At 40.4% G+C, this 18,880-nt stretch overlaps 1 protein-coding gene across 3 annotated transcripts in view; it reads left to right on the plus strand.

The window, feature by feature from the left end:
• The window catches only part of FBXW7 (F-box and WD repeat domain containing 7), a 105,831-nt gene that overhangs the window by 73,795 nt on the left and 13,156 nt on the right, over window positions 1–18,880 (plus strand). For 2 of the 3 annotated variants that reach the window (XM_053460532.1, XM_053460540.1), the window contains 3 exons: window positions 7,973–8,055; window positions 10,302–10,443; window positions 18,618–18,752. In XM_053460532.1, the coding sequence (XP_053316507.1) occupies window positions 7,973–8,055; window positions 10,302–10,443; window positions 18,618–18,752 (360 nt within the window). Of the gene's footprint in view, window positions 1–5,494; window positions 5,736–7,972; window positions 8,056–10,301; window positions 10,444–18,617; window positions 18,753–18,880 lie in introns of those variants that run through there. The other variant, XM_053460548.1, reaches the window with a different exon arrangement.

Genomic DNA, 18,880 nt, shown 5'->3' on the forward strand with positions numbered 1-18,880 from the left:
AGACTTGTTAAGAGCCAAGTGAACTTTAAAAAACAAAAAAACAAAACGTCCTTCAACAAACTTTCTCGTGAACGTCCTTCCAGCCAATTTTTGTGCCCTGGTTTTCAATTCTGTTCTGTCCTTTTAAATAAAAGACCTCATTAGTCTACAGTGTAGCCTTTGAATATTTCAGCTTTTAGCATCCACGCACTTTTTTTTAATTTTTATTTTTTAAGGTTTTTGTCAGGAATCTACATCAAGGGTAAGGACTGAACAAAGTAAACTAATGTGGACATGTTCCGAAATAGCTTGCTGTCAGTGTACCTTTAAGATATCATTGGTAAAGAATTGCTTCTGACATAAGTTCCCAGCTCAAAATATTATTGTAACTGTGTTGATTGTTAATGTAATGCACAGCACATGTTGTGAAACAAAATAAAATGTAGATTTCCGTTGAAAATATCGGTTGTTACTCTTGCCAAAAACATGGTGCATTGCCACCTGGCCTTTTATAGATCTTGACATGTGTTTGTCGCCATCTTTTATGGTGGAATCCTGAGGTTATATGAAGAGCGGTTTTGGTCCAAAGTGCTTAATGTGGAGTAATCACCATGCCACCCATAGAGCTTTAATGCTGAGTGTTCCACTTTCACCAGTTTGGACCAGACATGCTCTTTATACAAAGCCCCGGTATGTCAAAGGGCATATCATGATTTGGTGCCTGTGCAGATGGCATTCTGCTTCTACAACACCAGCGAAGAGCTATTGTGCTAATCTAATCTCGCTAACAAAGAGCTATTAGCACATGGTTACTTGTGAAAGGAGCACATGGTCAGTGCATGGAAAGAATACTTTGCCTCTACCGCCACTCCGGGAAATTCCATGATGAATCTAACTAACATCTGCGTATTTCGCATTACATTGATTAAAAAGTTTTTTTTATTTTACATTTGCATCTAGTTTTCTTCATAGTTGTGTATATATGTTTGCATATGTGTCTATATTTGTTGTACATTAAAGTATTCCATTTTTTCCCCCAGTAGATGTGAATACTCTTCGCTATATGGCATATTAGGAAGCACTATTCATGGATGGAATTTCTAGCAAGCAGAATCTTCCTAGTGAACTAGAGTATTATAAATGTTGTGTACTCTGTGTTTTCCGCTTCTGCAGCAGAACAGTCTATGAATAAAATAATACTATATACGATGAACCCCCGACTTCTTGTACAAACTGTAAACATCCTCGGAAGTGTTTCTGAGCTAAGCCAACAAATGCAGAATGCTAGCTAAGTCAGCCGTATGCTGTCATTTCCTTGTCTTAACCACATGCACAGAACCGTACGATTTGGAACAAAGGGCTGAGCCCACTCTGAGGAAGTTTGTTCATTCTCTACAATGATCCTGAAAGAAGTCTATTTTTCATCTTCTTTCAAACCTCTGTAGCGCTATCAGTTTATAAAAAGAGAAAACATTAACAACCGGGGAAAACCTTGATGGGGATATGAACTGAAATCTTTAGTTTTCTTTACTGCTTTTAAATCTTCCACTGTTTTATGAAGTCTGGATCTTTTTTTTTTATTACTACTCCAACTATGGTCTTCCTTTCGGCTGTAACTCTAAAAGTTATGTCCCACTTGGCACTCCTGCTCTAATAACATCGTTCCCAGAGCGTTACATGCTATGAACTCTCTGCCTATATACCAGTTTAGGTGCGCTCACCCCCTTGTTTTGCCTGGAGGCTTTTTCCTGCTATCATTACCCTTTTACCCCCACCCAGCCCTTAAGGCAAATCAAGCTTTAGGTAAATCCCTGTCATCAACACAAGTGTATCAGAGTATTTATTCACTGATATCTGTCTTGATGTCCGTTTTCGGGGACCGACCGTTGCTCTTTTTTATTTATAGTTTCCAGTTGCTGTAGAATTTTGCTTTTAACATTACTTTGAATGCAAACTGTGGTTAATGAGCTGTAAATACAGAGAATAATTTGGTCTTGGATGATCCCTTTGGGGGTTGGGGGGAGGTTAAGCAGGTTGTCCATGTGGGAATTCTTTTTGTATTATAAGAAATGAGGACTCATTGGGCAAGCTGGTAACTGTAAGATTAGTTGTTTTGCCTGACATCCCCATCACGTTCCAATAAATAATATGATCCTTAAAATAACATAAATAACTATAAAAATATCATATCATATATATTTATATAAATAAAAAAAAAAAAAAAAAGGTGAAAGTATTGTAACATAAACGTAGAGTTCCTTAGCCGAAGCATTGCTTTGTGGAGCCTCCTCATGTGTTTCTAATTTTTACATCTCTCCCCAAGCCTGTCTTTATTCAGCCATTTTTCTGATTTTAATATGTATCTGGTGATCTGAGGGACCATTGCAAAGCACACGTCTGTGGATAATGCAAATTGATTTAATTGGAAATACAGACATCTCTGTGAAATAGATGTTGCAATATCTGTACCAACAGCTAGACAGCAGCAACATCAGTAATGTATCCTCAGCATGGCCTCTGAGAGTAACAGATATACAGAAAAGGGCCAGCACAGTAGGGAAATGTATCAGTCTTTCCCCCCATCTCTCTCTCTCCCCTCCATCTCTCTCTCCCCCATCTCTTACCCCCTCTGTCTCTCTTTCCCCCTCTCCCCCCCTCTCCTCATATTTTAGGTTATCTGCTTATGTTTTTGTGCCAAAGAGATACCCATTAGATTATACAGTGCTTCATGTCTTGTGTGGAGATGCAATCTGGGTGATACATCTTGTGGTAACACCTGTTGTACGATGCTTTGTATAGCATGGTCGAGAGTGATGACCCTTGTTGGGAAACAGTGCACCAAATGGTTAAAGGCAATAGTTATCAAGGCTTCAAAGGAAATGGTGTGACCTTACATACTTGGCATTCCATTTCTGCATGAGGGTTGGGAGACATCTCCCATGAGGCAGAGCATGAAATATATCTACATTTCTGTGGCCTCCCGTGTTATCTGTAAGGGTGATGAGATGGGCAGACAATAAAGCAACGGAAGAATGGTTCAAATGAAAGCAGAGATATCATATTGTAAATAGCCGTCCAGTCTGTGCATGCAGGTCCGAGTGTGTCAGCCGGCGATCCAAACTTTGGATGAAAATAAGATTCTGCTATCCTAAACCTTTATTGTCCCTATAGACAATACATTTTTTAAAAAAGCTGAAACCAACTCAAGGGATTGTGTTTACTAGCCCAGAGCAGTGACTACCTCAAATTTCATGTGGACAGAAAGAGCGTAAGTTTCGGAATCCCAAGTGAAACTCCACATATTGTCCACAGAATAAAAAAAGACTATTATGATGGTTATTTTGAAGGTGTTTTTGTTCTGTCCGGGTTAGTTTTTTTTATGAAATATGTAATCTTTACCTCTGAAAGGAGGTTGGCAGAAGAGTTTGCAGAATACTTGTGGTTTTACCCGTGTGGATTCACTATCCATTATAAATGGTCATCCCTGGAAAGAATATTAGCAAAAAGGGTTGAGTTGGCCCTGCATATTGTCTAGTTCAACAAGTCTCACTTCAGTATACTTTAGAAGGGGTGATCCCAACTATTGTCTGATCTGAAGATCACTGAAACCTCCTTCTGCAAACTCCCTCTTTATTGCATAAATCCGCAGATGCTTTTAGGTTGTTGCTCTCGCAGTGATTAGGTATACAGTCATGAAGATCTGGGAATAAGTAAGCGTTTGGTGGCCGAGTGTCGAAGGTGGACAGAGGGAACGGTAGACATGTAATTGTTTCACAGAGGTGCAAGTGATGAGTGCCAGTTCATAGCTGCAATGCGAATACTCAACAGACATCCCAACGCAAAGGCAAGTAAGAAAGGATTTAACAGAATCTGGTATTCCTAGATTTGAAAGGAGACTCTGAAGCCCCCATATACTATTGGCAGTTCTACTAATGTTCATGGCATTCATGATGCCTACACCAGAGGTCCTGAAGTGTCAGATATTTTATTTTCACAAAATGATACACAGTACTAATTAGGTGGATTATATGTTATATCTAAGACCAGACGAAGAACTGATTGAGACAGCCTGTGTATCCTTTAATACTATAGCCCTGCAGTATTGGCAATCCAGCTTTACATTGTCCTGACCTATTTCCATCAGTTCAGATGGGGTGTAGTTTATATAACGTCACACATACATTTTTTGTTGGATTTAATCAATAAAAGCCCTAGTAGTTTGTAAATCATTGAGATTGCACCTTGACCAGGGATTATTTGTAGGAAATGTTTGTTGCATAGAAGACCTGGTTAAAGGAAAGTGTGGCTTTAAAATAGGATTTGTCAGATTAAGCATCCTGTCGATTAGTAACTTAGTTGCTCTGATGTTTAAGTAAGAACAGCTTTTTAAGGACTTCAGTACTGAAAATGAATTGGCAAAAAAGAATTAAAATCCTCCAAGACCTCTTTGACCTCGGATACACTATGCACCTGGGGCAGGCACAGGTCAGCCACCCACACAATGGCGATGAGCTATTAGAAGAATGGCTACCAGTGTGAAGCCTGACCAGCCCACATGGAAAGTATTGGCTGCGATGACTTGTTTCCCGGTAGAAACCGACTGTAACTTGTTGCAAGAAAGTGATTGGTGGAGATGATCTGCTGCTCGGGTCACCTCCATCAGCGCAGCCCCGTAGCTGCTATGTACGCCGCAGCCCATCTGCTGTCTGTGCGGTATGTTAATACAGGGGTGTAAAGCGGTAACCATGCAACAAGAGAACTGGGGTCCGCTCCGTGCAGCGGGGTCATCACGCATGTATGAACTTGTATGCACTTTCAGTATCCTACATGTTCGTGCTTGGGCACACGTGTACATGGCGTGTCGTTTACATGCCTGGAGTACTGATTGCGTGGCATTCTCGCAGAGCGGCTGTACCGGCTGGGTAGGGCTGGCACAGGGCTAGTGCTCGGCATACAGAGCAGCTGGCGTGGATTCGGTATGACAGGGGGCTGCTGAGCTCACACAGGCTCATATACAGTGCAGGTACTCGCTTTACATACATCAGCGGGGCACCTATAGAAAATATAGCGATCGCCTGCTTTGCTGGGCGCGAGTGCCGCTACACCGTGTCACTCGGGTAAACTTAAACGGTCAGGAAGGGCCATCCATACACTGGCTATCAGTCCTCATCCACTTTTGCCCCAGGTGCAGGGAATACTCATCCCTTTTGTTTGTGGAAGGGTTACTAGTTCCCCCAGGCGAGTGTACGATGGGGAGGGAGCATCTCGCTCCCCCCTGCTCCCCGCCAACAGGCTCCCCGAATCTCCATATAATTGATGTGTGGGCTGTGTAGCTGGAGCTCGATCCCAGACTGCACCATCGCTACTCTTTGAAGGAGGGGGCGTGGAATCCGATCCGCCGTCTGTGGCGCTTTTGTAAAATCAGTGCAGCGGAGGGTTTGGCCGGGATCGCCCCTCCCAGTTCCCAGGCTGGTTTGCTCTGCTCGGAGTTGTTCTCAGTAGGGCTGCTGCTGGCTGCGTGTCGGGAAGCTTCCTGCACTGCTGTCTGGAGTTCGCACTGTCCGCCTCCTTCCTTCCCCGCCTGACGTGCCCGAGCATGTCCGCATCAGACTGCGTGACATACCTACCTGCAGAGGGGATCGTGTCATCGCGCTGTCCGGCCATCCAGTAACCACTAAACGAGGATATAAGTGGGAGACCCGCGGAAACCAGCAATCATGGGCTTCTACGGCACTTTAAAGATGATCTTCTACAAAGTAAGTACTGAGGTTGGCTGCCCACCCCGCGGACCGACACACACACTGCTCCAGCGAGTCTGGATTGGATGCGGGGATGGAGGACAGGGATGCAGGGGAAGGTGATAAGGGCACAGCATCCTCCCCTCCTGGTCCTGCAGATGGCAAACCCAGAGCACGCCAGCTACCAGACCCAGCCTGCATCCCCCTGTGGGTTACAGCGTGCATCCAGCGGTGGGTTATTATGGCACCACTAGTTTGGCTCTCTTACCCAAACACTGTGTGCCCCCTCCAGCTGCACCTCGATTCCTTTTTTTTTTTTTTTTTTTTTTTTATACCCCTGCGGCGTTCTACGCGTCTAACGCGAATAAATGATTTGTAATAAATATAAAGTATGCTTAACGGGTGTGTGATGCGTGCCAACGTCCAGTCTATTGGACCCGTATATCAGACCATCTCCCCACAAGTTTCTGGGATTCCTGACAAGGTTAAAATAAGACATTTCTTACATTTAAAGGAAAATGGGAACACTTTATTGATGTGATTAGACCGCCATTTAACCCCATCACCACTAGAAGTATCTGAACCCCCATTACAGCGTATCCCATCTTGTAACTTGCGTTTGTAGGGAAAGGTTGTCAAAAGCTGGTATCCCGGTGACCCCTGAAGCTCTATCATAGAGAACTAGTATTGTCATTTTGGCTTCAAATGGATCCCCTTAGTGGGATTTTGAGTAATATTTAGATATTGGATATTATAAATAAATGCAGATTTTGTGACGTATCAGCATTAGTTAGCCTGATGACCGTGTTTGATAGCGAATATAAATTGTGCCATTTTTGTGCTATACATAGAATAACTTTGATGGCCACCATTCTACAACTATTGGCACAAATTGTATAATAAGACGATGATGTTTAGATGACAGTGTGTGTTCTGGGTCTTTTTCAATAAGTTGTGGTTAATAATTAAATGCCTGTTACCAGTATTGTTACTCTAGTAACCCTTCATCTCCCTGCACAACCACCGCTTGTCATTCTGAAACACATTAACCTTTCGCATAACCTTCAGACACACGAAGGGTTAAAAGTGATGGGATCAAAAGGACTTTTCTGAAAGGGAATTCTATATTAATCAGTACCCATGTGAGGAATGAGTGCTAATCCCATCACTACGCTTTGTTCACTAAATATATGATACATCTTGTTAAAATCGCTTAGCGTTTTACAGGGTGACTTGGGTCCTTGATTTCATCTTACCAGATCGTTGTGTTAATCACTTGTAATTAACGATTCTATGTGATTACCATGCAGAGTGGCAATCCAGGGTCACGTTTCTAACGGAGTAACCGCTCGTTACTAAATCATTTTTCATGTTAAAATGGATTTAATTGTAAAACAAGATTTTTATTTTCTCCGTAAGGGAACCTCATGTTGGCAGAGCGTGACTAATTGTGAAACTTTGGAGCAGTTTATTACAAAATGCTAAAAGATAAGCATTTTACTGATTTTTCTTAAATCGAAATTCATTCATTTTGCAAACTCAGAGATTCCTACAAAGAATTTTAAGCTCGGGGGGCACGCAACTCAACAGGTCCTTTTACATGCAAGACGTCCGTGTATCTTAGCAAACATGAGTGCCTGCATTTTGTTTACCACTTAAAAGACGGTGACATACGGGGTGTTAGAAATCAACAGGTTGTGCAGTGCTTTACTCTAGTAGGTGCAATTCCTATCATTCCTAGCTAAATTAGCTGCAGTCTGATCGTGCTATAACAAGAAATAATTGACATTTAAACTCTAGTTATTGGCCGAGAATAATAACTTATTAGATGCACTGGATATAGACACGCTAAGGCTTGCGTTAAATCGACTTAGTGCCATAAACACAATGTATGAAACCACCCCCTTATGTTGTTGTATGATATGGGAGCCTTCAATACTAAATTGTAATGGAAAACCATGTTGTGCCCTTTGTAATCACCACTTTGTATATTTTATGTGTTGGATTAATTGGGTTGTTGCATTATAGGATCCCCCGGGGAATCCACGCGAATGCCTAGTTCAGTGCATTGCTGAAATGTAGCTGTCCCATCTGTTTGCTGGTAGAATGCTTCTCTATCTTTCATTATGTGTTTAGCTCTGCCTTGCACCTTTGTGCCCCTGATTATATTGCCACGATTGCAAGCCATTATTTAACCAGGTTATCACTCGACCGTCCTCAGGCACACTGTTTTATGCATTGTTTCTTTTTTCCAGATGAAGAGAAAGTTGGACCATGGATCCGAGGTCCGTTCTTTCTCTTTGGGAAAGAAGCCCTGCAAAGGCTCCGAGTACACAAGGTAATTAAATTCAATAATGGCTCCTTTGGTCATGACTGGAGTGTACATCCTGTCTCACCAGCTGCCGATCCTCTTCTCTAATTTGAACACAGCTTTGCTTTCATTACTACTCCAGAGGGTCGTTTTTAGTCGTGAATAACAGCAGATTAATTGGTGGCTCTGATGAAAATCCATGTTTCCCCCCCAAGATTTAAGCAAAGCCGTTGCCGTGGAGGAAAAAGAACACTTCACTTTGATATGCCACCCCCACCCCTTAAATCACTTGAACACCCCCTGCGTATGCTTGTGAGAAGTGAAGCAACTGTTTGTTGTGCTTGGAATTGATCAATGTGTCTCACTTGGCTTTGTGTGCCCCTCCATCTTCTGAACAGTAAATTAATATGTAGAATCGAGCTTTCCTAGACAATTCTGAAGCGCTGAATGAGGCATTGGTAACTGATTTACATCTACCTCATACTGGCACTGACCGTTAAGTGAAATATGATTTAATACACAAAATGTATGGAACTCAAAGACCTTATATTTGTGGCCAGCCAAGGAGATCTAGTGCCAAAGAGTGAGACGGTCTGCTGCAATCCTTACATTACTAATAAAACCTGTTATTGCTAAAACTGCTATTGGTTGAAGGTGTTTAATTTACAGATTGTGGAAGACCTTAAAATCACTCAAATAGTCTTCTTCTCCTGAAAATCCCACCACAGAGGTGGAAACAAATCATCCAATGCTTTTTTGGAGAGCTGTGGAAGAAGCCCTTTTTAGAGTGGAGAGCAGCATCGTAATGCTTGTCAAAAAATGATGTTCAGGAATCCCCAATAAGGTTTTTTTCCTTAGCCGCATTTACAAGGACTATAAACTCTACTTCAGTGCAATCTACCCCGTTCATAGTTATGTCATTTAATCTCTTCTCAGAGCGTGTATGACCTCACAACTCCAGGATGTGGCATGTTCAAACACGGTGGTTACACACAAGTTATTACATCTAGCTTAACTGCTACATAACGTTAAATAACATTAAATAAGTGGATTAATAGGGTGTTTAGATTTGTCCAGTTCCCTGTTTTCCCGCAATTTAAATGGACTACTAGCATCTCCCTTTGAATTAAATAGCCATGTAGCATTATGTATGAAGAACATAGACACATGGGGTTTATACCTGGATGTGACCAGACCCCATAACCCCAAAGCATCAATCAGTTTGGCATAATTCATTAAAGCTTTCACACAGATATTAAGCCATGAGCACTTTTATTGGTCTTAGTGGACCCAGGAGTCTTCTAAATTGTGAAAGGTGTAGAAATGCAAAGCTATTATTGTAATGGAAGCTTAAAGCTTTAAATGTCATCAATGGGATTTCCTGTCTTTAAGAGCTTCCAATAGTGGTAATTGTCAGAAAATTAAAGACCGAGAGGTGCCCATAGTGGTTCCAGTGTTTTAAAGAACCTTGTGATGTAACATCATGATGTAATCAATATAGCTTGTGCTACCAGCCAAGTAGAATGCCAACTGTTCAACAGAAATGTGTATTTAACATGTTTTACATATAAATATGACTTTCTGAGTCATGACCCCCCCCTTCTTGCTCACATCACTAGATTGTAATAATCATTCCACTGAGCTCCATGTAGCAGCCACTAGGAAATAAATGAGCTGTTAACCCCTTTTAGATAATGAAAAAACTATAGCACATTAGACAGCGAGCCTCTGCTGCTCTCGAGGGCAGGGTGTTAAATTAGTGAGGGATACAGTACATGCCCACTGGGAATGTTTGCTAGAAATGTATGTGTCTGAGAAATTGATTACATGCTTGAGAAGCGTGTTGCCAAGTGCCCCAATTTTGAGTGACAGCTTGAGCAGTATTTGTCCAATAAGATATCCACCATCAGACTGGATAAAGGGTGGTCATACGTGAACTGGTTTCAAACATTTTATATAGTAATAATTTAATAGTACATTTTTCATATGTTAAAAATACCCCATTTCCCCATAGGGTACCCCTGTTTACTTATTCTGATCATAGTTTTAGTGCAAGTTGAGTTTTCTTGGGCCTTCTTATTTATAATCTAATTTCCAAAATGTGTGTGTGATATATATATATATATATATATATATATATATATATATATATATATATATATATATATATATAGATATATCTCAAATATTATGCCTATGTTGTTGAGATATAGGATACACATGACATTATTCAAGTTTTAATTCTAGATATTATCTGCTTTGTTTTGTTATAGTACAACAGGTCTTGTGCCATGTTCAGCAACACCTACCACATTTGGGGACCTAAGGGCGGCGAACGGCCAGGGTCAACAGCGACGTCGCATTACGTCAGTACAGCCTCCCACAGGCCTCCAGGAATGGCTAAAAATGTTCCAGGTACCTATTCATTTCCAAAGCTCTTGGCTAGAGATGACTTGCTAGGCTAAAAAAAAATGTAGTGATTAATATTACAGATTGGTGACACCCACTATCCTTATGGTGGCTTTGGTGGAGTGATGCTGCATTTTCACGGTTTTCTTTTATGTGGGAATATAGCTTGTGCGTAATAAAGTGAAAAAAGCTAAATGTTTTGGATCCTCCTTGGAATATTCTATTGAAAATGACAGAGAAGAAGATGAACATTGTATTACAGATTTCAGCTTTTCAATGGGACCGTGTCTACTCATGCCCCTACAGGTCTTCTCCTGTCTACATTTTGTACCGTTTTACCGTAAAGCTGTATACTTGGAATTATTGTGTTTTCGTTGTATCTATTCAACTGGCGAAATGTTTAGTTTAAGTTGATGCCTTTTTTTTATGCCAATATCAGACACAACTTTTGAGACCTCAGATATGTCTTCCTAAGATTCTGTTTCATCAAGAGCCCTCTGCTCCCTAACACTTGTGACATAACATATTTTCCTGCATTGATTCAAAACAAAAAAAAATGTTGAGTATATCTGTAATCAATCCAATGCAACATGTATGGTGTGCAGTATGAAACTCATACTAAAGATCTAAATTATGAAAAATGACGGTATACCGAACATCTTAGTGGTTGCTTGCTTCACTGATGCCCACATAGTGGCAGTTGTGAAAATATTTGAGGGTTGTACTGCTTTTTGCCCCGACCTATGTACAAGTAATATTTGTTGCCAAATTTAACTTGTTGGGTGCAGTAATTCCATACATGAGTCTGGAAGAAGCTCTTATGGTGGTTGCTGTTTGTCATCTGCTTGTCTCAGTTTATTTACTGCAAGGGACATACAAACTAAGCTACAACTGACAGTGTGTCTTTTGTGCTGGTTGGGCTAAAATGGACACATTGTTCTCATTGGGTTGTGTGTTCCCTTAGTTTCTGCTTCAGTAGTTTCCACGTCCAGAGTTTGAGCCAGCAGCTCAGCACTGCACTCCTTTTGTAAATTGAATGAAAGCAAACAACTCTGTACTTTTCACTGGGAGCAGTCGGCACAGAAGGTCACGGCAGAATTGCAAACCGTAGAGACATTTGTGTCACAACACAGAAGCTTTATACTTTAGAGCAATATGTATCTTGTGTGGACAGCATACCCTGTTACCTGCTAGCAAAGCAAGACCATGACTTGTTACTGTGCAAGAGGTCCATGGCTCATCTGTTGACCTCTTAGTAGATGCTACCTGCATGCTTAGGTAAATCCACAGCCCATGCCTCAATATAGCAAACACCCACACATATAATATCGTAAAAAGTCTCAAAAAAATCCATAGAATCTCTCATGTTCAATAAGTTGACTCAATTTTAATTTTTTTATTTGTAGACCCAGAGCAACCACCTTAGAGGTATTGAATGAACATTTATTTCTTGGTCACGAGAAATGCATTGGTGTATTTAAAACAGGGCAAGGCATGGGAAGTGGTATAGAGATTTCTACATGATGTTGTAATTGGACCATATGAAAGAGTACTTTCTGACCCAAAGCAGCGTGATTGGACAGTTTATGTAATGTCTTTCATCTCTATTGGATTTCCAATCGCGTTTAAACAAACCGTAGGTATTGTTTTGTCTGATGGTACAGCTGGTTTTCTCTTGGGAAAGTGTAGGTCCTAGATGCATTCAGGTTTTGGAGAATAAATGGGAAGCTGTGCTGTAGATGAATGGTTTAGCTTGTCAAGCCCCAACATGCAGTGTGTAGGGAGGGGTATGCAGGTAATTATCCAGAGCATCTGGGCGACGTGCCAGGTGCTTCTCAGCTCTTTCCGGGGGGAGCTGCAGTGTCGCCATTCTGCGCTACCTATCAGCAGAGCTCCGCTGTGTTAATATGCATGAATTGTCCTTTACCGTTACACTGCATCAAGGCATTCGCCATCATCTCCACTCCCTCTTCCCAGCTATAATTACAGGCTCCCATTCAGTAGGGTCAATTTGGTGGAGCTCCAGTATGCAAATTGATTAGAGTAGATAAGACAATGTGATTTGGATTTAAACAGTGGAAGTTTGTGATGGAACAACCTTTCCGAAAGGATCATGCTGATCGGCAGCGGCTCTAATTGTGAAATTGTTGTATGGGGATACATTATGCTAAGTGCTGGATCAGAACTCTGTCACAATGAGTTGTGACAGGCTAGATGAGCTATAAATTAAGGATAATAGTAACTCTCCTTACAGTAGAAAAGTGCACAGGTCCTGTAAAACCACCATGAGCAAGCTCATTAAAAATATCCCTGTGTGACCGCAGGTTAGTTAAATTACTGAACCAATTATTTCCCTCTTATTTGCTTGGATATCCTTAAATTATGACACTGGATGACCCCAGAACTGAGATTAGAAACATTAGAAAGGCTTTACAAAAACTAATCTTGTAACATTGGGAAGTTTGAAAACCAATTGCCGTGTATGTTAAAATGACAAAAACGTAAGAGACACATAATAGAACCTGTCCTTTATTATATGTTTAAAGGAGCACTCCAGTGCCCTATGCAGTCCCACCGATGGGGCTGGGGTTCAGTATAATTCACATGCACCTTGGCCAGCAGAAGATGGCTTTGAATGCAAAGAGTTGGGGGCCGCAGGGAAAGAGGCAAATACATAGGGTGTGTTGTGATGGACCCCTCCACGCATTTGCAAAGTGGGAAATGTTCTGCATAAAAGTTCTTAGTAATGTCCTAATTCAGTGGGTATTATTGCATACTTTTTCACAATATCCAGCTTCAAGTATATACCTATATATCTTGTGGCACGTAGCTCTGTTTTGATAATTTTAAATTTTTGTAGCCTACATTGATTAGAATGGTCCTGTGTAATCAAAACCCATTTGTTATAGAATTTAATACATCTTCTCTAGGGTGATTATATCAAAAAGGCTTGGTATAATCACATTTTAGATTAGAAGGTAACTTCTGCCATGCTTTTTTATTGCTTGTATCACTTAAAAAGAGCTTTACAAAATGAGATCATTGATTCAGAACACATGTATGTGTGTTAGCCCTGTTACCCCAACCCAGTCTACTAGGCAAACTTCCAATGCATTTTTCTAAACAATAGAATGGATCAGTCTTAGTCACCCTACAGGTCCCTCTGTGTAATTATGGATATTGCCTTAATTAGCATTGACAAAAACTCAGTGTGGTGTTTGGTATGGAATATCAACCAAATGATCTCCATTCTATAGATATTAAACCCACTTTTGTCCTGTGCTGCACTACATCAGTGTATTAAGCTAATGCTGTATCTGTACTGACTGATTATTTTGATTTATTTTAGTGGTTGTATACCACCATTGACAGACACGTTTTGTTATTAAAATATATATCCTACATAAGCTAAGAGGACCTTGCATCCTTAGATCGTAGAGGGGCTGTATGCTCTTTGTGTGTCATAGCGATGCTTTTAATTAAATTAAGCTGAGTCGGTAATATCATAAGGCTCGGTTTAAGTGCTACCTTGCAGGGCCGATCATTGCAGAGAATAACACAGCTCCATTTAAGCATTTGTCAGTAAACCTTGGTAAAAGAATAAGTCTGTCACTTTAAAATGGTATTGTCGTTAATCCATGACATTACTGCCCATTTAAAGATAAAAACCAAGGATGTGCTCTTCGTGAAGGATTTCCACTAAATAAAGCACTAACCCTGTTAATGCTGGCCATGCTTCCTCTCTACCCCTTAGATTCTGTACCTGTCTAAGTCTGGCTAACTTCTGAAAGAGCGTGGCTATTGTCCTATTATGGCTTGGCTTATGTTACAAATTGTCTGCTGTGTTTAGTCTCATTTGGTTGCCTTTGTTTCCGTAAGCCACAAAGCTGCGCCTAAACCAGTTTGCCCTCTTCTAATGTTTATGGTCTCTCCTATTTGAATTCGTGTTTGCATAAAAATGAAATCCCTTTGATGAAGCAGGCTCAATGGAAAAGAAGCAATTCTGGCAAAAAAATAAATAAAAATAATCAGTTATTCTTAAAGTTTGTGTGTGGAACCAAGACTTCATTGCAAGTGTCCACCACCAGCTAACCTCTATTATCGGACAAGCTTGCCATCCTCTTATGGTTTATATTTGCTTTCTTGTGTTTTTCCCAAATCCTACATTTTACACCTCGAAATAAGCAACATATATCTTCTAATTATTTTTCTCTGATAAGTTTTATTGTTTATTTCAGGCGTTGTTTGCACGGGTGGGTGAGGAGAAAATAAAGAACTTATGGACAGAAAATAGATAATGCTAGTTTGCCGAGAATCACAACTACCTTGGGCTGAAATAGGCCCTTCTTTTAAAGTCTCCAAAACACAGCTTTTACAAGGAGCAAACCCTTTGAGTGATATTAATACATTTAAAAAAGCCACAAGGGTGGTTGAAGTCCGTTGAAGGCTTTTGATCCAGTGGAAGATTTGTCGCCTATGTGTTAAACCTGTGCTGAATTGTCACGGCTGATGCTTAATAGAACTACTGTGTGTGTACGTGTGTGTGTGTGTGTGTGTGTGTGTGTGTGTGTGTGTATGTATGTATGTATGTATGTGTATATATATATATATATATATATATATATAATATATCACACATACATGATTGATCTATACCCGAGTTTCTTAAAAAGTTCTTTAGTGCTTGACTGCAAGTTAACATTAGCAGCAAATCCAAAGCCCTGGGGCTTTCCTGCCACCGGCTTTTAAATCAAATGCCTAACTAGTGTTTTGCTTTAATGATGTAGGTTTCACTTGTGGGGGAAAAAAAATGTTACTTAAAGATTGATACGCAAAATAGTAACATTCTCCAAAAAGGTAAACAAAGCGAGCATTTTTTTACAAACGTATCTGTTCATTTTAATCATCCCTTTTTTTTTTATTGCATTTTATCTGTGGCCGCTTCCAGTTTTTAAATATTAGCCACAGAACTTTGTGAAATCTGAGTAAAGGAAGTGGACTTTGGTACAGGGCCGATAGAAATCCTAGGATTTTTTTACGGTCGTATTATAGGTATTGCACCAACTGAAAAATGTGGCCTATACAGAACCGTTATTCCATTAGTTTTGTTGCGACAATGCTGCCGTGGTCCCAGGTCATTCATTTGTGGGCCTTGTCGCTGCTTTACCCCATTAGTATGTGCTCATAATCTTTTAAGATAATAGAAATAGCTCTTTTATCATAATATGTTCTGAAATAACACCCTATGGGGATTATGTATAAAAGTGATGGTTTTCAATGGTATGGTCCAAGCAGCAACCATTGTTTGTTGTGATGAGTCCATTCCTTGAGCTTTACATCAGAATTGCCCTATGATGTTTCACAATAACAAAACTAATTCTCCATTTAAGCAACATTTGTCCAGATCCAATCTTTTTGTATGGCAAAATGAATTTTTGTAAACATACTTCCTAAACGCTGTGAAGCAGCCCTTTTCACCACAGTCTTTAGTGGAAGATTGTGTTGTATTGTGTCTGAAGCACCTTGGGGTCCAATAAATGTAATTGTAGTTATACACAGACTATGATGTGGGCAGAGCGTATTAAGGGAACGATTTCTGTTACAGTTTATTACATGGGTCATTGTGCTAAACTTTCGGTGACCTTTCCATAGGACTGAAGCTGCATTAGAATGAAGTGTTTATTATTTCTGCTAGCAGAGGTGTCCACTTAATGTAATGGACTTTTGGCACAGTGATAAGATAATGGAAGTACAGCGGTACTCTACCACTCCAGACCAATTCTACTGAACTCGGCATTGTACCTCTGGTCCTTGAAACCTGATTTGATGCGGAATACAGGCAGGGAGAAGCAGACTGCGTTTTCTATAGCAAGTCCTATGGTACAGTGTTGGATCGCTCTCGTGTACTCCCGAGTCCAGCTATTTCAGCATGGCTGCTATATGTAGAGTTGGGAACATTTGGAAAATAACCGGGACTGTATTAGTCGAGTTCTCTCCATGTTATCAGTTTGTAACATGAGACTTTGGTTCCAGCCATTGCAGACCTCACAAGAGGTAAATGATCTGTGGGGTAAAAGGGGATCCCGGGGGTACAAATAATAAGACAAAATAGCTGATGGCAGGAATAAAACAGAGCTGAAATTTAAGTAATAACACTTGTAGTTGCATTAAAACATTTTTTTAATCAGGTTATCGCATAAAGAAACACAGTATTTCAATTCTGTGAACAGCTGCTCTTTGCGGTCTGGTTTTTTTTTTTTTTTTTGACGCACCAAAAATTAGTCAACAGATGATGCTTATCCCTCCTTATGCAGCGATAATTGCCAGAACCAAGGCGCGTGCGTCTGAACCTTTGTGTACTCCGGTTGGCTCCGCCGCACATCGTATGTGATAATTGTGTGGGAGAGAACAGAGCAGTCCCTATCTGCACAGTCAGGCTACAGCCATTAACGGGCAAACTACACGCTTTGTACCCTAGCTTTAAACAGTGAAATTCTAGGAACGTTTCACTTGTTTACGGAAAGCCTTCTCTTTCTGTGTAATTACTTTAGAGCAAATGTAAATGTCAGCGAGCGAAAGGTATAGTTTGTCTTTTGAATCCTGCATGTGTGATTCAATCTGTTCAAATAAACATTTGTCCCATGTTTGGGTAGGAAACAGAGTAATCTTTGTTGATTACATGTCCTGATTTGCATAATGTGTTTTACCTCTATCGATATACCTCTGTGTATATAATATCAATATATGTACATAGAGTATATAAATATTCAATGTACATATACTATAGATACACACACCCATCATGGTTAACTAATTCCTCATTCCGCTCTTCTGTGATATTAAAGCTTTTAATGGATTTCATTACTTAAGCTGATGTTATTACAAAACCAATATAAAGGCTTCCAAGAAAATCTTGTGTGCTTCTTACTTTTATTGTTTGGGCTTTATGAGAAAAATACTTCTGGGACTCGGCGACAATAATAGCCGCAGGTACAGTCTATTGACATTCAGCATTTGTCATAAGGTGCACTTTAAATGGCATTAGTGTAGGAAATGAAATGCAGGCTACCGATAAGTGATGGTTTAGACCATCAGTGTCTGAAAACTCCGACAAGAGACGGTAGCTGGAGCTCTGAACGAGTCCTCCATAGTCGGTTCCTGTGCCTCCGGTATTGTAGGCGGCTTCCTCTTCAGCTGCATTTAACTTTACATTATACCTTTTGTATAGAGTTTGCTGATTTATCAGTTGTCATGGTATCATGTTATAGTGCAGTGTTAGGTGGGTTCATCCCCGGGAAACAAATTTCTTAGGGTAACAACGTTCAGTCTTCTCAATACAATTGACACATAACCTGGATGAATTTATCTTGCCATCCAGTAGTAAGGGCATCCTTATTAAAGATCTGTATAATGTCACCCTAAGTGGAAGTAGAACTTGCTGTAGCAGGTGGTTGCAGCTATCCGCAGCGGCTGCCCAGTCTTGATATCGGTGTGTAGGCTTGTATACATTATCAGAAATCCTATCGTTTAACCGGGCGCCAGAGTGAAGATCAAAACGTCTTTTCTCATAGTGTCGTATTATCCCTCAAAGCGAGTTAAGCTGGCCCAAGCACTTTTACTGTAACCGTATTATATTAGATCTGAGTGATCTGGCCTGTGATATAACGGGAGTATGTGGGGAGCTACTAACTTAACCTCTTCTCGTTGGGCTTTATATCTAAGTGCATTATTACATTGGCCTTGTTTTTTTTGCTACATACCACTTATGCATAGTACGCATGAACAATTTGATGTAGTAATGAGAACAGATATTTGTGCATCTATCATATGCCTATAAGGCAACTTTTATTTGGCCGCAGTGCATGCAACATGGAAGTTGCCGTTTTTTGTAACGTGGGAATGGATGCTGACCTTCTGTGTGTGATCAGGGCAGTGTTTCCTCGGGTCATGCTTTAAGATCAGTGTTGGGCCCCAGCTCCTCTGATGTTTTGGCCTACAGCTCTCCATCCATGGCTGGTCACGCAATGTTTTAAGCTCTTCCTTAACATTTTTTCCTGTGTCTGGTAGAATGAATACCTCTAAATGACCACTTGTTTTTTTTTGAATGTTTGAGGGTTTTTTTCATGGACTGTGTGATATACATTTCCCTTTTTAATGTTTTTTTCTTATTTGTTTTGCAGAGCTGGAGTGGACCAGAAAAGCTGTTGGCTTTAGATGAACTTATTGACAGTTGTGAACCCACCCAAGTAAAGCATATGATGCAAGTGATTGAGCCCCAGTTCCAACGGGATTTTATTTCTTTGCTACCGAAAGAGGTGAGATTTGTTGGATGTTATCTGCCAAAATATACCAATATTTGCTTCCATCTTTAAGTATTGCCATAATAATTGCAGTCTTCAGTTAAGGTTAATTGCTGTTAGAGTAAAACAAGCAGACACTTTTC

The sequence above is a fragment of the Spea bombifrons genome, chromosome 1, assembly GCF_027358695.1.
Source record: "Spea bombifrons isolate aSpeBom1 chromosome 1, aSpeBom1.2.pri, whole genome shotgun sequence".
NCBI lineage: Eukaryota > Metazoa > Chordata > Amphibia > Anura > Pelobatidae > Spea > Spea bombifrons.